Here is a 23,999-nt window from a genome sequence, read left to right as displayed (position 1 = left end):
CCATGAAAAACAGGGAACGTTTAATTAGCATAAGGAGCTTTTTAAAAGTGCTAGAGTGAAGAGAGGGGTATTGAGGAGCAGATATTGCCAGATATACCTCTTTATTTACGGAATAATTTATGTTCATTCTAAGTTTTAATGTTGGTCCTTATTTTCAACTGAAAAAACTTGTCTTTTATATAAATGCAGGTAATGGTTGTTTCAGACCAAAACGTAAGAATTACGCTTACCGTTTACGTTTACGGTTTTATGTAGAAACCTTTTCTTCTTTTTAATGTCGCTACTTTCAGCATTTGACAGTTAGATTAAAAATTTTCAACATGACAGATAAGATGATGATGTCTTAGTTATTGTGTTACCACCACTCGCTTCTGAGCAAAATGAAAGGCCAAAATTGCACAAGAAGCGAAAGAAAAGGAAGCAGTGGGTACGTCCGATGCTAGAAAACAATAAAAGAGAGAAAATAGGGCAGTTAAACTTGCTTAATGAGCTTCTCCTGACTGATGATAATGAAAAACTCATGGATTTTACACGCTTCACTATAAATAAATTTTCTGATTTGGTAAGTAAAGTTCGAGCAAAAATAAAAAAGAAAATTAAAATTATTGAAAAACCATAGCCTCTGAGACTCGCCTAGTCTTGACTTTCTGTTTAGCAACAGGAAAGGGCATAACAACATTACACTATGAGTTAAGAAATGAAATTTCTTAAAGAAATGGCATTTTTGTGCAAAGGTACAGACTGTTTAGATCAGAAATAATCATGCAGTCTGAGAAGTTTGTGACAATCGTCGAATGTACACTGTGCCCTCACAATTACATTATTACTTTACGTGGTACCCCAAACGCTTAAACAGAGTCTCCAGCTTCATTTCAAATGCCTCATTCCAGGATGTATGTTGCACATCAAGTAATAACGCTTCAAGACAATCCAGAAATTTTGGAAAAATACTTGCCAACTGCTTCTTGTCTCCAGAAGGAAGTACTATTTGGCAAAGATCATACGCTGCAAGGTTTCTTCTAAAGCAGCCACCTTTTTATCTGCATTATTTTTTTTTTACAAAAGTATCCTATGTTAGGAAATTATTTTGATAAAATTCTTGTGAGTGTCCATGTTTTCTTTAATATCTTTTATTTATTTTATCTTTCATCCATTTTCTGAACTCAAACAGCAAGTTCTCACCTTAATTATTTTGAATTTTACTTTTTATTTCTCTCCAATATCAATGACCCATAATTACCCTAAAAATTAATGGTCCAAATTCACTCCTATCCTATCCCTTTCAATCCTATAAATTTTTCCTAAAAAAAAATCAACTTTTCTCATAATTTTTTTCATTTAGACATTTCTTTAACATAATTAAACGAAAAATTCATTTTATTAACCAAAAGATGTAGACCTATTAGTGTGTCATTGGTGGGAAATTATTAGTGCGTTATTAAACATATCTTCAACTGATTTCATTATTTCTCAAACTCGTTTGGTTAAACTAATTTAGTCATTATTTTTTAGTCACTCCCTATCTATTTATATATACCAAAATAGGTTAGATCTTGATTAAAATTTATTCTGAATTACGTTTCTACGTTTTGTTGAGCAAATTTCAACTTTGTTTCATATATAATTTTCTTACATTACGGAGTGCATAATTTTCTTAAATTTTCTTAAAATTTGACCGTAAGCTCCGTAGCAATCCGTAAGATGGCCAGTCTGAAGGGAAAACGTAAGCCAAATTTTTGGTCTGAAAGGCTCTTAAGAAAAGACGGTTTGTTGCGAATGTTCAATCGGCAAACGTTTAATCCGCATTGACGGCTCATTCACTTGTTTTCTATAGTAACTGTTTGTTTTCTTCAGTAGAAACCAAGATTACATGTCTTTTCCTCACCATCAACCATTTCTGTTTAATCAATTGTGGGGAGAGGATGGTGAGTGTTTGTAAATTTTCATCTCGTTTAATCGTCGTTTCACATAATATATTGTTAGTTTATTGAGGATTAACTGATGTTGGATAAAGCTATAAGGTGTTTTACGTAGGTTATATCGTTTAAAAATTGTCTTGTAGCCTGACTTAAGACTTGGGAGTTGTTGCTTTGTTTTCAAAGCAGTTGCGGATTAAAGGCTTGGACAATTTGGTTCAAATAAAGTAAACATACCGATTGATGCCTTTTTTAATGCTCTTTCCAAAAATAACAATAATTTTTGTCAGAAATGGATTTTACCCCCACCCCTATATATCAATTCAGGATATATTTGCACATTAGGGGTGTGGGGGTATCCTATTTCTGATGTAAATGGGAGGTAAGTTTAAACTACCCCCACCCCCTTAATGTGCAAATATATATCTTGAATTGGTATAGGGCCTATATAGGGGTGGGGGTAAAATTCATTTCTGACAAAAATGATTATTATATTTGGAAAGAGCATAAAAAAGGCATCAAGCAGTATGTTTACTTAATTTGTACATCAATAATATGATTTGCAAAAAAAATACACTTCAAAATAGGCTACTTTCCCAGGGCATGGGGTTAGGTTAGGACATGGGGAAAGGAAAGGGGTTGGTAAATTTCTACTAAATCATATTGAGTTAGGAATAAAGTGAATACACCATTCAATGCCTTTTTTATGCTGATTATGAATATAATAATTATTTCTATTGAAAATAAATTTCAGACCCCCCCCCCCCCCTATAGGGTAAGACACCCAGTAGTCAGCCACCTGCCTATTCTTGGACAGAATGTAACTAACAGGGGACCTAGCTCTAGGCTAATATGGTCACTTAGTGGTCACTAAACTGGTCACTTAGCAGACTATTTTAATTTTAGACAAAGAAAGAGACAAGTTGAAATTGTTGCTTAGATATATGGATATCTAAGTGACCAGGGAAACCAGCTTTGTCTTTGTATAAAAACTTTCTTTAGCCTAGAGCTAGGTTCCCTGTTAGTTACATTCTGTCGGAGAATAGGCAGGTGGCCAACTACTGGGTGTCTTACCCTATAGGCTATGCCAATTCAGTCAATAGCCTAGCCTAATATGATTTGGTAGAAATTTACAGGCCTACTATATAGCCTAGCTCATTTTTCCTTTTTGGTTAAGTTCTACCAAATCATATTATTGAGCTAGGAATTAAGTGAATACACCATTCAATGCCTTTTTTATGCTGATTATGAATATAATAATCATTTCTATCAGAAATGAATTTCAGCCACCCCCCCCCCCCTATATATGCTTAACCCAACCCTGAATTGGCATGTATAGGGGGGGGGGGGCATTAATTCATTTCCAATAGAAATGATTATTACATTTGTAATCAGCATTAAAAAAGGCATCAAATGGTGTATTCACTTTAGTCCTAACTCAATAATATGATTTGGTAGAACTTTACCCAATTTTTTGGTCAAGTTCTACAAAATCATATTATTGAGTTAGGAATAAAGTGAATACACCATTCGATGCCTTTTTAGTCAATATATACAAAATAATATTTTTTAGTTAGGAATAAATTTAATGCACCATTCGATGCCTTTTTTACGCTTATAACAAATATAATAAGAATTTATAACAGAGATTAATTTCAGCCCCCCCCCCCCTATAGAGACTATACCTAACCAAAACCTGAATTGGCCGATATAGGGGGGGGGCGGGAATTCATTTCCGATAGAAATGCTTATTATATTCGTAATCAGCATAAAAAAGGCATTGAATGGTGTATTCACTTTTGTCCTAACTCAATAATATGATTTTGTAGAACTTTACCAATTTTTTTTTACTTCATTTAAGCAGAAGATCTGTTTTCCCTTTCCAAGATTGCCTAAAGAAGGTAAAGTAGAATTTTACCTTTATAATTTTAGTTCTGAAAATGCAATTCCTGTTATTTGAGTGGAATTTTAAGCCATATTAATGTTTTTTTTCTCTCTAAATTTAAGAAATGTATTTGCAGATTTTTGAATCCTCATAAATTAAGATTGAGCAAAGTTGTGAAGCTGAAAACAGTTTGTTGGGTAAAACTTTGTTTAGCTACTTCTCCTATCTTGGAAAGGGGTAAGGTTACATGAGGATTTCAAAGATCTGCAAATACATTTCCTAAATTAACCTATTGATATATGGCCTAAAATTCTACTCAGGCTATTGGCCTAACAGGAATTGCATTTTGAGAACTAAAATTAGAAAAAGAAACTGATAACATGAAAAATAAGGTAAAATGTTATGTAAAATGTAAGTATCAATAGTTAGGCCTTTAGACCTGTCAAGTAGGGTAAAGTATATAAAAGCAAAACCCTCACATTTTGTTACCAAAGATGAATTAGAAGAATTGTATATATCAGAGAAAAGCTAATAATCTAAGCTGTATATAAATATGGTTTTTATTAAAGTTACTTAAGATCACACTTTAAATTATTAATTTATTGACTTACTTACAAGGACCTCTTTTTGGAAATATCAACTATACTATTTTGATGTGTATGTCCTTTCTGTGTTTGAGTTTTATTTACATATTAACAGAAAGCTAATTTTTTTCTGATTCTGAAAATGTAACTTTTATTGATTGATATTTATTCTATAAATGACATATAATATGTTTTCTTTTCAATTGCTTGTCAAAACAGAGACCACATTTTTAATTTATGCTGACAAATTATTAGTGAAAATTTCACCAAGAAGGTGGAGTTCTTGTTACCGCCCCCACATTGCATCATGCTGTAATGAAAGAGGGGTGGTCCAAAAACCCATTGCTATTTTTCCAGAATGCCTAAGAAAAGTGGTCTTTCCCAAAAAGAGGTCTTTTACCCTAGGAAAATTTTTAAGACTTAGAAATCAGAAGAGGGTTCCCCCAGAAGCTTGGCAATACCTTCCCAGAGTACATTTTTGGCCCTGGATTCATTAGGCCTTCTAAAAATTTCATTTTCCTAACCTAGCCCCTTTCCAAGATAGGCCTAGCAAAAAGTAGCTTAACTAGAATTTTACGGGATACCACCAGATGGCTAATTTGACAGTGTATATATATACAAATCTTTAAATTAGCCAACCAGCCAACCAGTATTTTAAGCATAAGAGTCCAGCTGGACATAAGGAAACATTAAGAAGACAAGTTTTACTCCATAATATGGAGAATAATCCTAGTTAATACATTTTGCAGTGGGGGAGCCTTTATCTTCAATTTTTTCCTTGTCTTTCCAGTTTTTCTAAGAAATTCATGACTTTCTTAGACCCTATATATTCAAAGAATATATACCCCACCCCCCTTATGTGCAAATACATACCCATAATTGCATCCTTAATCTAAATATAACATCCATTTGCATCACAAATGAACTTTACTCCCATATTAGCCATGTGGTGGATGTCCAAATTTTACTGAGCTGTGAATTAGATAAGCATACCCCTTTTTTTTAACTATTTTTTTTTTAACTTTTTTTTATGCTCTTCCTGAATATAATGAACCAGGACTGGTGCATTATGCGGGCCCACTGCTATAGACTGTATCAAGGAAACCAGTCATGAAACTAGCTTGCTATAGATAAATGATTGCAAAGCATTGTTTTGCAATGAGTTACATTATTTAAACAATTGTTTTTTGGGTTTAGGGGGGGGGGAGGTACCCAGGTTAGGTTAGGCTACGTATTTGATATATGCTATGCTTTATCCTCCATCCCCCTAATTTGCAATATATATCCCAAATTTGTTTCTAAAATTATATATTCATTCTATTTTATTTTGTTTCATTAGCATTAACCAAACTTGACTTCTTTTGGAGTGCTTGCAGAATGCACCAGTACCAATAATCCTTTTAACCTATTTTGAATTTCAATTCAAGGCCTTTATGAACCTTTACATTTTTCTTATTTTTGCCTATAGAAAAAGATAAAAGAAACAATTCTTATTTCACAGAATGCTAAATAATTGTAGTTAACACATTTTAACTACAGATCCACTATAGGCTAATATACAGCCCAAATAATATTGGCCTATTCTTCCTGTGTTTTCTGGTTGTTGATATCATCAGTTCTTTCATTGTATATGTACACAGGTTAAACAAGAATGATGTTAATGGCCTAAACATCAGAATTTGAATAAGATTATAAATTTAAACTCTATTGGATAATAGTCAATGTCTATGGATTGTATAACCTAGCACATAATGTTATGTTTTCTGATAAACTTTGTTGAGTGAAAGATTAACAAGATTTCCTTCATTCTATGATGACGATAGAAAAAAGCTAAATTATGCACCATCTCACTTGAGAAAATCATTAAGTAAAAAAAGAATAAACTATTAAAAATAAGGAAAATATGCTGTTGTTAATGCAGCTACAAATCCTTGAGATTGAATCCAGCTGAAGGTCCTATTTGACTAGTCATCAGATTCATTGTCATTGTGGGTAGCTTCAGAAAGAATGACTTCTAGGTGAAAGCTCTGACCTGGGGGATACAAGTGCAGCCGGGATAAATAGATGATGGCACTCTTCAGGCTTTTAGGTTTCAAGGAAGATGAACCTAGTAATACACAACTTCAGGTATATACTCCTCATTCCTCACCTTCTGCAGATTTTTTCAGAGCACCATAGCCTCAAGACACTGGATATGGATGTTCCCTTACTCATAGTCAACCAAGGCTTGGATTTAATGATTTGGTGGTATGTAGGCTATAATTGAATTTTCACTTCTTGTTGTAGAGATCCCAACAGTTGTATTACCTTAAAAATTACCTTAAATCGCACTTGCTAGCGATAGGACGAATCCTGTGTCCGCCAGCTTCAGTGATGATAGTTAATCATCATCTGTGGCGTCCCAAATGGTGCACCACGGTTTGTTGAGCTCGTATACTGGAGAAAGAGGTGAGGTTATCTAACCTACAAGTTAATGAAGGTCAACATGCACCCATCATTATTTCCTATTGCTGGTCATTATTCAAGAACCAGAGGTTACCAGCCGAAACTTGTTAAGCAGACAACCTTAATCAGATTCCATAATCAATTCATTTCCTAAAGAATTGTCAATAATTAGAATGAATTCTCTGAAGACAGCTACTGCTGATTCTGTTGACATTTTCAATTGAAGGCTGGATGCTGAGTGGTCCTCAAGAGAGTTAAAACTCAAGTGGGAAGCTGCTGATCACCCAGCTGCACTCTAACAATGAAACAATGAAAATAACTTGAAGCTTCAAAAGGAAAAATCCTTTCATTGCTCAAAGCTTCAATTTAAAGTTGCTAGCGATAGGACGAATCCTGTGTCCGCCAGCTTCAGTGTATATATATAGCTTCAGCTTCAGTGTATATGTATATATATATATATATATGTATATATATATATGTATATATATATATGTATATATATATATATGTATATATATATATGTATATATATATATATACAATTCAAACAGAACTCGTGGTCATTCTCAAAAGCAATTCCGAAAACGAGCCAACACCAGACTAAGGAACAAGTTCTTCTCAAATAGAGTTGTCAGCTTGTGGAACTCCCTTAGTGAAAAAACAGTAACATCTACCAGCGTGGATGCGTTTAAGTCATCAGTGGATAGAGAGTGGCTCAACAAACCGTGGTGCACCATTTGGGACGCCACAAATGATGATTAACTATCATCACTGAAGCTGGCGGACACAGGATTTGTCCTATCGCTAGCAAGTGCGATTTAAGGTAATTTAAGGTAATTTTTGAATGTGGATAACAGAAAGGAAACATGATAATATGCTTGACAGAAAAATACTGCACACATATATATATATATATATATATGTGCAGTATGTTTCTGTCAAGCATATATATATATATATATAATATAAATATATATATATATGTATATATATATATATATATATATATATATATATATATATATATATATATATATATATGTATATGTATATATATATATATATATATATATATATATATATATACATATATATATATATATATATATATATATATATATATATATATATATATATATATATATATATATATATATATATATGTATATATATATGTATATATATATATGTATATATATATATATGTATATATATATATATGTATATATATATATGTATATATATGTATATATATATATGTATATATATATATATATATATATATATATATATATATATATATATATATATATATATATTTAAAGTAAGGGTCTGATTTTAGAAATTCTTTTCAGTTTTGTATATTTTCTAGTGCATTATCTGGGACCATCTGTTTGTTTGGGGTGTTTTGTCAGAAAATAAAACTTGATTCGGTACTTGTGTATTAAGCGTACTCTTTAGCATATATGGAATGTCAAACCGGAGACGCAACAGTTACCAGGAGAGATACCTGATCATAAAACAGATGTTAGAGTGGAATTGAGTGAAACGGGTGATCTAAAATGAATGATAAAATTATAATTTCGAATTTGCTAAAGACAGAAAGAGGCAGTTGAATTTTTACAGGATAAGGGATTATTGCCGAAGACAAAAGAGTGTGAAAATGGATGCACCATGGCTTTATACTTGTATGAGAAGACTATTAATCTATTTTAGGTTAGGCTATGTATTTAATATATGGTATGCTTGCCCCCCCACCCTCCCTAATTTGCAAACATATAGTTTGAATTACAATTTGATATCTTTTTTTTTCAGTCTCACAGGAAGTTCAGTGCGCCACGTCATGGCTCCATGGGGTTTTATCCAAAGAAGAGAGCAGCCCGTCATCGAGGTCGAGTGAAGTCCTTCCCTCGTGATGATCCATCCAAGCCAGTTCATTTAACTGCATTTATTGGTTACAAAGCTGGCATGACCCATATTGTTCGTGATGTTGATAAGCCTGGCTCTAAAGTAAATAAGAAGGAGGTTCTAGAAGCTACAACTATCATTGAAACACCCCCCATGGTCATCATTGGATTGGTTGGTTACGTTGAAACACCCAAGGGTTTGAAGGGTCTCGGGACTGTCTGGGCAGAACATATTGGTGAAGATGCTCGTCGTCGTTTCTATAGGAATTGGTAAGGAACTGGACATTTTTTAAATGGTTGCTTGATTTCAAAATGCTGTGAAACAAAACTGAAGACTTTAACTTATGGTGTTTTAAGAGTATTCTCCCGAAAATTTAATTTAAATAACAGAAACAAACTCCCAAATCAGAACTTCTTAATGCAAAACGTGACTAAAACTGACTGAACAACATAACAAGCCCGCAATAGTTCATAAGTAAATAAATCTTTTAATAAGTCATCAAACCCTGTTCACAGAAAAGTATTGAGTATCATCCAGTAGGCATTCATTGGAAGGTTTCAAACTAGACTTTTCAAAAGGTTTTACCAGTCTGAAGTACCTTTAAGGGGCATTTTTTTTTAATTGCTAAAAAGCTGGTAGCCCTTGCCCTGTCCACAAAGAAGTTTTCTGGGAAGGTTCACAGTGCCCTTCCTTCTCTTCCATTTCTTGCCATTAGACAGGTACATGTAATATCCTACACAGAGCTTGTCCCAATTTGAGTGGAGCTATTTTAGAATTTTTAATCAAGAGCAATTTGGTCCTCTACATAGTTTGGTTCCACAAAATGGCAGTAAAAGCCCACAGTTCTAACACTAGAACTTTTAATTTCCATTCAAATTATCCCTCTTGCAAACTTGTAGGACAATCGGTTTTTGATCACGTATGGAAAAATATAAAGTAAACACGTATCCGTAATCTTTATTCTGGGAAAGAATGTAAAATTCCTCTTTTACAGACAAGACCTTGAAACCTATACATCCTACGAACTCAAACCTATAAAACCTAACCTACATAAATTTTGTCAGGCTTGTAGTCTTTGATATGTAACATTAAACTTATGGACAGTATCTTTTTGGAACTAACATTAAAATTCTTTCAATGGATAGCTAGTAACACTTTCTTGTTTCAGAGTTAAGGTTACTATTGGCTTGGGCCACTCCTTATTTACAGTTTGTTACCATGGACTGTTTTATTTTACACTTTTCTGTATGTATTTTGGAATACGGGTAGAACATTCCAGAAACCCTTTAATTCACTTTTTTTGTGCTTATGCTCTCTGAATGCTTAATTTCACACATTGAGAGGGTTGTGTGGGGTAATAAGCCAGATTATCTGCTTTACCTGAATCAGAAATGACAAAAAAGGCCTTGGCAATTTTGGTTCAAATGTTTTCATGCTTCTTGAATTTTGCCTACAGTTAAGTCTTCTTAAAATCTCATGCTTTGTTTCTTGCACATCTACATTTACAACTCTATATTTTTTTGATATGAGAAATAAAAATAATGAGAATGTAGATACTTCGGGTATCAATATTTTTGCAGGGATAATGAGGATGAACTTCCAGCCCAGTTTTTGCTTTCGTGTTTTCCAGGACAAAGGAAATCAATCAAAGGTCTTTTGTTTTATAATAAGCATCATTATCTTTCAATATGAAGCAGAAATGTCAAAATGATGAAACTGCTCAAAGGTATCTATTCTTCAGGAGTGTTCGATGAAGCCAGTTAACTAGGGCGAACTGATTGATGTTTCTGCTTCAGAAGAGCTATTTACTATCTAGTATTAAATAAGAATAAATTATAATTTAAAGCTTGTCCAGTACTTACTTGATAATAGTTATTGCTTGTCAGTAACTGGTTGAAGCATTTTAAGCAAGACAGTTTACGAGTCTTGTCATCCAATGACTTAGAAGCATGTATTTTTATGTAGTTTTGCGCATTTCTGCGGACGGGGAGGATGAAGTTAGTGCTATTATTGAAGAATTATTTTTGTGCTTTTTTTCTTGCATATTCACTCCTGCAGTTAAAACTAAGTCCTTTTTTAAGTTTAAGGAGTAAAAAAAATATTCCATTTTCTTAGAATTTACTATCTCTTTATTATCATATGTATTAATTTCCCAAACGCGCCAGTTTCTTTACTCCGCTGGGTCATGCCCATGAGTCAGAACTGGTCCAAGGTCGTTAGAGGTCTCCTCTCGGTCGTATGAGCGATGAGACCATTTTGACCAAATTTTATTCTCCTGAAGGTATAGATCCAAGAAGAAGGCTTTTAGCAAGACTAGCAAAAAATGGCAAGATGACCTTGGTAAGAAGATGATCGAAAAGGACCTGAAAGCAATAGAAAGATATTGCAAAGTGGTTCGTGTCATCGCCCATACCCAAGTAAGTCTTGTCTGTATTAAATATACTTATTTGTTGATAGTTTTGTTAATATCTTGTAGAACATTTATAATAGCTTGTAATTTATTAATAACTTTTGGCAAAATATATTACGGAAAACCTTAATTCTAGGACACCAGAGCAAAATCAGATAGCTGTTCTTTAGCAGGAAGGCCATTTAGGGGAGGGTACTGTAAGCTATTGAGTCTTTTCTGGTGCAAAATGTATGGTAAGAATTGGGAGTGAAAAAAAGGACTTTTGACTTACTGTCATGAAAGGTTAGTGGATTGGGTTGTTACAGAGGAATATGACAAGCATTTTGATAAAAGTTGAAACTATAGGCTTCATTTCTCGTTCATGTTAATTGAACCTGTCTGATTTAAAAGATTAACGTTAGGCGTTTTTGCATTCGAAATTCATATTAAGAGCAGGCAAATTTCTTCAGTGATAATTGACGTGTTGATGTTGGTGTTACTTTACCTTTTTGGAGTAACAGTGATCATCAACTTTTTTTTTCAGTACAGGGAGAAAACAATTTTGCTCATGGGTATCTTTAACAAAATTTTATTTTAGTGTTGTTTTAATTGCAATTCCCTCTTCTAAGCTTCAAATCGATGCATATAAACAATTAATTCCATTCAGCAGTTTTCTATCACAGTGAAAAATATGCCCCTGCAATTTTTTTAGAATTATGTGTATTGCTTAATTTCTACCTTTAGAGGAAATCAAAATTCTGTTCAATTTTGCTTAAACATAATTTTTTAAACACGTTATGATATTCTAACGACATTGTTCTGATGACCCGCTTCTGTTAATCCTTTGGGATCAATGGAGGTAGGACTGATGAGCAAGTGGCCCCGGAAGCCATTTGCATATGGTATATTTCCATAGCCACGGTGTCGAATAACAAATTTCGCCAACCCTTCAGGGAGTGGCGTCAAGTTCGTATATTCCATTACCGTCTTGTAGCCATACTGGCTGTGATCAAGGGGGGAAACCATGCGAACTACACTTTTCACATTACAGTTTTTTAGCTTTTATATTTAGTTTTTAATCTTTGATTATTTCAGTTGGTTGAAATAGAACTAATCTTGAAATGTATTAAGTATTCGGAATAACATCGATAAATCCTAAAGATCGTTTTGTGAGGCCAATTGTTAAATAATTATATAATTTTGTTATTTTTTCTAAGAATTAATTGTTTTCAATTACGTGGTTCTGTCATACGCGTTTTGACGCGTTTTGGGTAAAGTAAATAATTTAGAATAAGAACGATAAAACTTGATAACATTTCGTAAAAAAAAACTAGTCTACTGTTCGAAAAATGTTTATTTCCCATCAATCCAGTAATTTTTACGTTCTCGAACTTGTTTGTTAGCTGATGCATTACTTGCTAGTTACTAAGCAATTTACAACTACTTTCTTCCTCTGTTGTGAATTTGAAATTTTAATATTTAAATTATTCTCGCAATTTAAATTGGTGTAACACGGGTTCACATATCAAGATCTGTTAATTGTAACGGTGGCTATTTTTATGGTAAGCTAACAATGCTTTCCGAATATCGTTCGATTCTAATAGTATTATAAAGCATAGCATGTGCATTTGGTCAGCATCGTTACATATTTTCGCCATATACTGTTGAAATACATCAGTTTGCAAAATCAATTTTTGAGAGATGAATGAAATAGTGACATTTTCCGATTTTTTGGGGGAATAAGAATAGGATATATATTCGCTGATTTTTGGACAGAGTAAATTTTTCTATATACCCTGTTCTAACAGAAACCTACATATTGAAATTCAATAAACATTTGCTGAATTTAAATTACGACCAAATAATTTTAGATTTCTATTTATCACTATTCCTACTTTTCTGCTATAAAGAAATGTATAGCTAAGTACTTTCGATCTGCAGTTGACACTACTCAGATGATCTGCTCCGTTCGGTCCTATTGGACTGATCGGAGCAGGACTGAAGAGCAGTGACACCGGGAGCCATTTATATGGTATATTCCCATAGTCACGGTGTCATAGAAAATATTTCATCAGCCCAATTGGGAGTGGTGTCAGGTTTGCATATTCCATATTCGTCTTGAAGCCGCATTGGCTGTTACCAAGGGGAGAAACCATGCAAGCCACATTTATTCAAATCTGTATGAAGAGACATCTTTTCCTTCTCAGGATCAATGATATGCCCCTGATCCGACGGATTTTGTCGCTGAGTGAAATCTTTCCTGAAGTAGTTGTATGTTTTGATCATCAACAATTCTTTCCTCAAAACGTTAACATAGTCACGATACTATAGCTAATTTAGGTTCGAAAATGTGTGTGGACACTTTAAATTTATAGATAAAAAGGCTAGGATTGTGAATTATACCATTAGCCAGAAATAACTAAATTTTGACAAAATATAATATACTCGGTATCCTTTATCTCTATTATTTGACTGTAGTTAAACAGAATCATTTTGAATGTATTATGCCAGAGTAGCCGCTGTATGTGCTACTGATATTTTATGCTAATGAAAAGAAAGTATCGCGTATACGTTAAAGTCATCTTTTACAGTTTTCTTTGGGGTTGCCTTAAATAATACAAAGTGAAACTCGTTTTTCAAATTTAATTTTATCCAATAAACTGAATTTCAGTATATTTGTTTCTCCTAGTTATTTAGTATTGCTGTAGCCAAATGGGATTTTATGTGAATATAACTACTAAAATAATGGTGAATCCGTTTGAAGAAAAGTGTTGAAATTTGATTTCAGTATTTGACCCTTGGCTCAGTTCAGTTTGGTTGACAATGTCTACCAAACCTAATAAAACACCTAATAAAAAACAGTTAAATATTTAGTTATTTCTTGAACTCGAAATTTATTTTCTTGAAGTTCAACCAGTCATAGTTAAAACAGTGGTCTCACTTGGGGGGGGGGGGGGCAGTGTGTTCCCCATTGATTTTTTTTGTCTCATACGTTTTCGATTTTGAAAAGTTCTATTTTGGTTTATTTTTTTATTTTTGTTATTGAAAATGCCTTTTTGGCCTTTGACTGGAAAAATATAAAAAAGACTGATTGCCCCACCTTTTATTTTGAGGTATTCATTTTGGGTACTTTAGTAGCTGGTGAACACGCGAGACAGCCACTCGAGAAAAGCAAAGATTAAATAGGCAATACCCGGTAATTCCTATGAGACGCTGAATAAACAAGGGGTTTCTCACTCCAGGAACTATATTTAAACTTATACCTAGGTTAGGTTCCGTATTTAGTATGTGCTATGCTTTACCCCACCCCCCTAATGTGTAAATATATAGCCAAAATTTCTTTCTAAATTGTTATATTTTCACGTATTTCGTTTTATTTCATTAGCATTAACCAAACTTTAGTTCTCGCGTGTTTACCGGCTACTAAATAAGTACCTCATTTTTGCCCCATCTCTTAACATTTTTTCGAATTGATACCACTGAGTAAAATTTGGATTTAACCTAAGAAGCGTGTTTTATCCTATTCTCTTTTAGATGAAACTCCTCCGTCAAAGACAGAAAAAAGCCCATATTATGGAAATCCAGTTGAATGGTGGTACTATTGCCGACAAGGTTAAGTGGGCCCGTGATCATCTCGAAAAGCCGATCCCAATTACTGCTGTGTTTGCTCAAGATGAGAATATTGACGTGATTGGCACCACCAAGGGTAAAGGATACAAAGGTAAAAAAGCTTTCCCTTGAATTTTTACTAATAATTATTTATTACATATGCAATGACCGAGCTTTCAGGAGAGCAAGCACTATTCTAGGAGGGTTTAATACTTCTGAAGGATGTTATTTGACGTCTTTCTTTTCTTCGTTCTTCCAATGATTTTTTTTGTGCGTGTGGGGTATATTAAAACCTATTTCAGTGTACCAAAATGCGAGAACCATAATTTAGAAAACGTCGCCAAATGGCCGTTCAACAACTTGTACTACTACTGGCTACAAATGGCTTTAAAGGTCTCTAAAAAGTCACTTCTTAAAAGATATTTTGTATCGGCTGAAGTCCATATACCGTTAAAACTCTTGGTTTATTGAATTTTGCTTAGGTTCTTACGTCTTTCCACCAACAAGATTCTTGAATTAAAGCAATTTTTTGACCTGAGAAGTAACTAGCAGAAAAACAAAAAAATAATAATCAACTCGTTTTTCTTCTGGAATATTTTTTATATCATAGTCTGAGCAAAATATAGTTAGGTATGTTTAAATAAAGTATCTTCATCTTGAAATAGGAAGCAGAAATATAAAAAATAAAACCGTTCTGTTTTATCTATTTTTCAAGATAATAGGATGTACCTTGTTGATTTGGATGAACTGATTTATAAATATTATATGGAAGAATTTGTTAATAAAACAAATTAACCAAAAAAAACTTGACAGCAAAGCTTCTTCATAGGGGAGGCAAATGCGACAAATCATTGGTTCAACCGATTGATGTTGCTGCTTCAATAGAACCATTTATTGTCTAGAGCAGTGGTTCTCAAACTGTGGTACGCGTACCCCCAAAAAATTTTAGGGGGTACGCGGCCAGCCAACAAAAAAAAATTAAAACAACCATTTAACTCTAGGACTTGAAATTTTAGGGTGGGCATATAACTGAACCACCGTGCAACTGAACACTCATGTAACTGAACCCCATTTAACTAAACCCTCGTGTAACTAAACCCCCGTGCAACTCAACCCCATATAACTGAACCACCGTGCAACTGAACCCTTGTGTAACTGAACCCTCGTGCAACTCAGCCACTGTACTTACATTGGGTAAAACACAATACGGTTATGAACCATAGTTATTTAAATATGGTATAGTTATTTAACCTTTAAACTGTTTTAAATAAAATGCCCGTCCCAAAATTTAGATCGGATGTATTTGGGGGAAAAATAGGGTGGGGTGGAACCCCTCCGATAACTTATAACTCTGAAAAAGTACTCTGGAAATTTTGATTTCCAATCGAATGAGCCCCCCCCCCCCCAAAGTTCATACAAAATTTTTTGTACAAAAACCTTATGTGTCAGCAATGAGCAACTAGCTCAACTTACAGCCCTTGCCCCAGATGCTGCTGGTGGGGTTTTTAACCTCAAAAGCATGGTTATTTGATCTTCAGACTATTTTGAACAAAAAGTTTATTTTTATTTTGATCGGATGTATTTGGGGGGGGGGGGGTGTCGGTCAAGAGGGAAAGGATGATTGTCCTGTGATTACCTTTGGTTCTTCGAAATTGAGCTTGAACTTCCAATTTTCAATCGAATGAGCCTCCTTCAAAGTTGTTACGGTCATCCCTTCTATAAAAACCTTAAATTATAACAATTGGTATCTTGCAATAACATACAGATTGCTGATACAGGAGTATCAGCAATTTTTTTGAACAGCTTAGCGTATCAAGATGAAACTTTTGGGCCATCTACATGCTACTACTGCTATTAATACTGCTACTACTACTACTAATTCAACACTTATTACTTCTACTGCTCCTACTACGACCTCTGCTACTATTAAACTAGCACTATTAAGGCTACGCATATCAAGTTTAAAATTTGACAGAATGAGGTATTTGAGGTGGAACTTGAACTAAATCAAACTTGATCAAAAAGGGTTTTGTGTATTAAGTTGGAACTTTCAGAGTGCTTAAAGGGAAAGTCAATTCACCAAAAGGAAATATGTGCACGCTCAGGCCTGTATTCACCACTAGGTCCCTAGGCCCTGACATAAGGGCATAATGCTAGCGGGAGCAATAAATTATCGCTGAGTAGTTTTTTCCTGACAAATATCGTTAGTTTTTTTCCGTCGCCAATAACATACAGATTGCTGATACAGGAGTATCAGCAATTTTTTTGGAACAGCTTAGCGTATCAAGATGAAACTTGGGCCATCTACATGCTACTACTGCTATTAATACTGCTACTACTACTACTAATTCAACACTTATTACTTCTACTGCTCCTACTACGACCTCTGCTACTATTAAACTAGCACTATTAAGGCTACGCATATCAAGTTTAAAATTTGACAGAATGAGGTATTTGAGGTGGAACTTGAACTAAATCAAAAGACACTGTCCATGCAGATTTTTACAATGGCATATATCAAAAAGGGTTCTGTGTATTAAGTTGGAACTTTCAGAGAGTGCTTAAAGGGAAAGTCAATTCACCAAAAGGAAATATGTGCACGCTAAGGCCTTGATTTACCACTAGGTCCCTAGGCCCTGACATAAGCGCATAATGCTAGCGGGAGCAATAAATTAACGCTGAGTAGTTTTTTCCTGACAAAAATTGGACTGATGTGATATATCGTCGCCAGGTGCACTCTGCCGCCACGCTGCCTATTCACAGAAAAGTGACTTTAAAACAACACAGGAATTCCATGGTCACTTATAAACTGTCAAATGTCTCCCAAGAATGGTAGCTGAGAGTTCTCTTTCATCACTCTTCGCTCATCAGTTGTGTTCTGTTAACACACAGTTAAATGGTTACACACAGTTACAGCTACATGGGGGTTGAGTTGCACGGAGGTTCGGTTATACGGAGGTTCATTTGCATGGAGGTTCAGTTACACGGGGATTTAATTAAATGGGGTTGAGTTGCACGGGGTTCGGTTATACGGTGGTTTAGTTGCATGGTGGTTCAGTTACACAGGTTCAGTTACAATGGAACCAATTTTAGTTATATTTTACTTTGTACCGGCTACTGAGAAGAGGTACCTAAAATGTTGTGGGTAAAAAGGGGTACAGTGTCTAAATAAGTTTGAGAACCACTGATCTAGAGTAAAAAGTGAATTCAAATAGTCTCTAAATAACAGTTATAACATACAGAAAGCTATAAATCTGACCGTTTGTAAAACTCATCCCAAACTGATGATCCTATTTACTATCTTAAAACCATCATTCCCTATGGTATAAGCTTGAGTAACTTATGTTTGATTAAAAACTTAGCAAAGTGTCCGATTTTTAGTGCCCAATTTAAGCTTAAGTATTTTCAATTGCCTATCAGATTTCTTTGCCCTGCTTCTCCATGCAGTATTTTGTCAGACAACTTCATGTCATTATTTTTTATGTCTCATTTACAAGGCAATTTTTACTAAAACTTCTTCGTTTAGGAATTCCTTCATCAGTTTTCTCGATACCAAACTTACTTAATGGACTTAGGGTCCATTCACAAGTCCATTTTACTAGTACCAAGATTAAGTCTCATTTTGAATGAACATTCAGAAAACTTGTGCAACAGTTGGTATAAATTAAATTTCCCTGCTGGCTTTAATTAGTTTTGTAGCTTAGCTAATCTTGTTACTGAATGGATTGATTTCTAAAACTTTAGTGCTGGTTAGACCCGATTGGGAGAGGTTTATAGCCAGCCACCTCGAAACCTACGCTCTTTTCTATTTGCTTGACTTGGTACATTTTAGGTGTTACTTCACGTTGGCATACAAGGAAGCTTCCTCGTAAGACCCACAAGGGCTTAAGAAAAGTAGCTTGTATTGGTGCTTGGCATCCAAGTCGTGTTAAGTTCACTGTTGCCCGTGCTGGTCAAAAAGGTTACCACCATCGTACTGAAATGAATAAGAAAATCTACAGAATTGGTGCTGGTATTCACACTAAGGATGGCAAGGTATTGAGCTGTTTTCTTTTTTATGCTGTAGTTATTTAATAGTTTCAGCATGTTCACATAAAGGGGTTTTTAAAATTAAGATTAATAAGCTTACAATGTGATTACTGGTTTCATATCTCCGAATCTGCAGAACCATAGTTGACATCGCATGACTGCTTAACTGGTATCAGAGATAATAACAGGTTTTTTTTACATTTTAGAACTTAAATTATCAAAAATATTAAAGTAGTTTTTTTTTCTGGAAATGTGTGTTCCTAATTAAGTTTCAATGCGTCTTGTAATTTCCTAGTTATTTCATTTTGAATTTTATCCCAAATGACGAAGCAGTTATACATTTACAAGCTAAAATGTAATTCACTCACGGGCTGAGATGGTTCAGTTTTCTGGGATACTCCGTAAATGATTCATTGCTTTTATGTTTGCTCTCACTAGCAATTGTCACTATCAATGCCCATTTAGTTTGCGGAAAAAGTATACTGGTTTAGTTATCAAATTGCGTTAGTAATTGTTGGTTTAAACGTGCTAATTGGGCGGGACATTTAAAAATTGCCGCTACAAGTATGAGATATATTTAAAAAAAATTATATTGCTAGATTCCTATGATAGAATCGCTTAGGGAAAACAATAATGGTTTAGATACACCTTGGCAAGAATTATCGAGCTTTATAACCCATAAGATCTATCTTTTCAACAAAAAACTCCTTGTTGGTCGGTTTATATAGTATTGTATGGGCGGTTCTTGATTTTTTAGTGTTCTTGTATCAGAGATACAAGTATTTCTGGGGCTCGAGTTGCGTTCTAGTAGCCTTGGATGGTTTTCAGCAAGCACTTTCACCACCACATTGCTCTGTTTATTTGAAGTTTTCTTAAAAAAGCTAAAGATGACACCTGACACTTTAAAAATTGGTCAACCGAACTCTTTTGTTCGTAAAATTTATTTGAAGGATCGCTCACCTCGAGTCGGCCCTCAGGATTATCTTAGGGAATTAGAGATAATATTATAGCCAGAGGCATTCCCTGTGATGAAATCATTTTGCCGACGTTATTTGATATCCAATGATTGTTAATGATAGGTCTGATTTTACATTATTTTCTCAATTCTCACAAGAAGATTTTTAAGTTTTTAATGTCTGTTTCTTTGTCTTAAGGTAATCAAGAACAATGCATCGACTGAATACGACCTCTCTGAAAAAAGTATCACACCAATGGGAGGTTTCCCTCACTACGGAGAAGTCAACAATGATTTTGTCATGATCAAGGGATGCTGTGTCGGTTCGAAAAAGAGGGTTCTTACCCTTAGAAAGGTAATTAATTTCGTAGTTTTTTATTTAATAATAATTAAAAAAATATTTAATAATTTTTTGAATGGAACTTCTAATATCATTGTTGATGCATAGGGGCCTTAAGAAAGTTTTAAGTTATAATTTCTGATTATTTTTTTTTGCACTAAATTACACACGCTTATAAAACCAAGGTCTTTAATTTGCTTATAAATAAACCTTTTTTGTTCGGTTGTGTATTTGAAATCTTTGACGCTAGTTCTGTAATTACCTCTTCTGGGTTTTCATTATTGATGTTTACCTTCGTCTTTTTTTGCCTCTTCGGTATCTTTTCTATGTGTTTACCTTTGTGTTAGAAATTTATCTTTGTTCTCACTCCATAAAGTTTCTTAGAAGTTTACGAAGTATAAGGACGCAATTTAGCGCTTTTCCGACTATTCATATCACAGATAATTATGTTCATTTCAAATATCATATGTCATTAGTTAACAGTAAAATTATTAATTTTTTTCACAGGAAGATGTCTTATTGTCGTTAATAAAATAGCTGCATCAAAACCCGAAATTAACAAGTCCCTCTTATAATTGATGAATTCTTAGTTGAGAATTTTTATGAATGAACTTGAAATTAAAAAAAAGTATCGTTTTATTTTACCAGATTAAAATTTAATCCTGGAATAGCAGTGTTTTTAATAATAATGATTAAGTCCTTCGATGAAACTTGTCGAAATTGCGTGTCAACCTTGACGCATTAGACGTATTTATTTTAAATCGATACAAATGACTTGACTTAAAATGACTTGACTTCCTTATAAAAGTAGATTCTTATTATCACCAAGGTCAGTTTGAAATAGGTTCGGCTGATTTTTGGAGAACACAAAAATACAATAACTGTTTATTGTCTTATTTCTGTTATTTGTACCCTCTTAACGTTTGTTTTGCTTTAGTATGATGAATATCTTTAGCCGATTTACCTACATTCTTTGAATGTCTCTGATAATAAATGATAGGTCTGAACATGTAACAATTTGAAGAAATTGTTTTCGAAACCTTGCTGTTGACACTAAAATGTCGCGTGTTTTTTCAGAGCCTTGTGCCACAAACTAAACGTTCTGCCTTGGAGAAGATCACTTTGAAGTTCATTGACACGGCTTCCAAGTTTGGTCATGGTCGCTTCCAAACTGCTGCTGACAAGGCTGCCTTTATGGGGCCAACCAAGAAGGACAGGCTGAGAGCTGAAGCAGAAAAAGCTAAAGCATCCTAAGTTGTGTGCACCTTTGTTATAAATAAAGGTGTTCTCTAAAAATAAGTTTTTTTGTAAGAAAAGTGTAGATAATGTAGTGATGGAAGTATAGGTAATAGGGAGTATTACTATATTCTGTACCAAATATAGTGGGAATTTGAAAATGGGAAGAAACTTCTGATAATACCCTGTTTTTATGGTGACAACTAAACTTATGTTGCTTATTATTTGAAAAATCTACTCACACTTGCAGTTGAGCGTTCAAGGCAAAAATACAACCAGAACACTAGTATTTGGAAGCGATAAGACAATGTCGTTCAACTCTAGAAAAATCGAAAGCGTACCATAGCTGAAGGTTTGATACGCTTTCAATTGTATGAGAAACATGTTAGGAGTTCGATCTAGTCTGAAAAAGCAGGTAGATCGGACAAATTATCTATGCCTATTTTGGAATACTATTTCTAACCATCCTGTTAGGAACTCAATTCAAGCGGGCTAAAATTTATATTCTACGACTCCGTTATTTGAAATATTTTGTTTTGTAGAAATTAAGTTATTTACTAAATAAAATTCATATGTATTTATCAATATTAGACATACCTCTTGCAGAAATTCAGGTTATGCAAATTCAGGGCTATGGTTTTGTCAGATTATCAAATTTTACAGAAAAACAAAATTGGGGTAATGTTTTCTCAAACTTAAAGAGATTATTTACAAGAAAATGCTATTGTTTTTGCACTAAGATTTTGTAGCTTTTATACCTGCCGTCCGATAGTACGTTACTTCTAGTACCTTCTGACCAGCCACTTGGGGATTTCTCCCTATTATAGGGGAAAGTCGCCTTTTTTAGGGACCCAAGCCCAATTTCCCTATGGATGGATCATTTGAGAAAGTAAGTTAGATAGATCTTTTGAGAAAGTAAGCGGTCGGATACATTTTTCCCCTTCGAAAAATTGGCGAAAAAGGAACTGTTGATGCCATAATAGAAAGGTACCCCGTTATTATTCCAGCTTCATCTTCAAAAATGAAGCTACAGATATAGTAGACAAAAACCCCTAGAAATTCACTTCTCGACAGACCTATTCAAGGGGACCCAATTCCTATCGGATGGAAATTCCATGAGCAGGAAAGCTTGGAATCCTTTTGTGCAAAAACCTCTCACCCAGGTAAATCATCCAACTCTGCAATTACAAGTGCTGCATCAAACCTATCACCAAATATGGGAGCCAGGTTTATGATGGTGCTCTTAAAATCCTGTATTCACCGCTTTCAAATATTCAAAATAGGACTAATGCTGCAGGCTGTACTGATAAACATGTCTCATTATCTGATGTAATAGATAGTTGCTTTTAATTTAACTGACTTCTTTCTGACTATCCCACCGGGGATATTCCAAGAACCGAGTACCTGAAGAACAGTTTCATTCGGTGCTGCACTTTTAGTTCAAAGGTCTTCCTAAAGACGTCGGTTAATTTCTTCATAAGAAGGTAACATACACTTACAGCCTCGAGGTAAAGAACTAGAGGGGTCAATCCACGCCAAATCATCCAATCGTGACTGCGTGTGAAATTCCAATTTTGCTGAAAAAATTCTCAGCTGTTCTCTTCATTGATAGTACACACAGGATTTTTTTTTTTGAAAGCTAGTTTTTCGGGAAAAATTTAAGTTTCAAAATTCGCAAAAAACTAGGTTTTTTGAAAAAAAAAAATCCAAAAAGTTGGTATTTTTTTTTTCACTTATTTATCCAATTATCTACATAGCCAGGAGAGATTGGATAGAAAAAATTGAGGCAATCCGATAACGACGGAAGAACTGACGGCCAACCGAAGTTTTCGAACCCTTGTGCGAAAAAGCAGAACTTCAAAAATCTGTAAATTCTTAACGGTAAGAGCTAGGATACCATTTTTTTTTTATTCTTGTCCTCTTGTCACCAGGTACAAAGGGAAGTTTTGCATTTTGTCCTATCGCTTTTAGTTTCGGAGATATTTTCATAGAATTTTGACAAATTGTGAAAATTGTCACTTCATCCCCAAAAAAAGCTCTGTAGGCAACGCGATCCAGGAAAACTACTTATTAGGTCCTAAACTACCAAACATGACCTACCTGAAACCGTAAAAACCGATGTAAAAATTCGATCCTGATTTTTAAAAGAAGATTGAATTGCTATTGACCGTGAATGAAGTATAATTCATACCGTACTGTGAGGATTGTTAGATGTCGGAATTAGAAAAAATAGCTCTTGAAAAATGTTGTGTTGGACTTCATTTAAATAGCGAGTGTCACAAGAAAACATTTTTTCGCAAAGAAGGACTTAGACAATTTACCGAACTTTCAGATCAGAGTCGCGAGACAATTTTATTGAGAACATTTATTAGCTCCATAGAGCGTATTTGCTTTCATCATGAGCAATTCTACCTTCATCAGTTTGCTAAGGCTGTTCCGAGAATCTGCTGTGATGCATTTGAGTTGCACACCTCTTGTCCTCGGAAAGGAACAAGAGCTATAACACTAGAAAACAATAGAACCTTGTCTCGTTTCAAACTTATTCCCGGTTACAAGGTGTGTGCTGAATGCCGCACCGAAATTGACGATCGTGCCTACGAAGAGTCCGATGATGACATTGTTAATATCCCCCAAGTTTCTAACGACGGATCTTTCTCATACAATTCCCAGCCTGATTGTTCCTCAAGACAATCTGCAGCGAAC

General features: G+C 34.3%; 1 protein-coding gene across 1 annotated transcript; it reads left to right on the top strand.

Annotated features, from left to right (window-relative positions):
• Nucleotides 1–8,645: 8,645 nt before the first annotated feature.
• RpL3 (ribosomal protein L3) lies at nt 8,646–21,359 on the top strand. Its single transcript, XM_089093546.1, has 6 exons — nt 8,646–9,007; nt 11,020–11,155; nt 14,662–14,848; nt 18,569–18,771; nt 19,920–20,075; nt 21,138–21,359. Exons 1-6 carry the CDS (start codon nt 8,682–8,684, stop codon nt 21,312–21,314), a joined length of 1,185 nt encoding a protein of 394 aa, XP_088949672.1. The 5' UTR covers nt 8,646–8,681; the 3' UTR covers nt 21,315–21,359.
• The last annotated feature ends 2,640 nt before the right edge of the window (nt 21,360–23,999 follow it).

This window comes from Artemia sp. Qi Xiang Cuo, chromosome 8 (assembly GCF_049724085.1).
Source record: "Artemia sp. Qi Xiang Cuo chromosome 8, ASM4972408v1, whole genome shotgun sequence".
Lineage (NCBI taxonomy): Eukaryota > Metazoa > Arthropoda > Branchiopoda > Anostraca > Artemiidae > Artemia > Artemia sp. Qi Xiang Cuo.
Note: the sequence above shows the minus strand (reverse complement) of the source record. Positions and strands in the feature narration are given on the sequence as shown.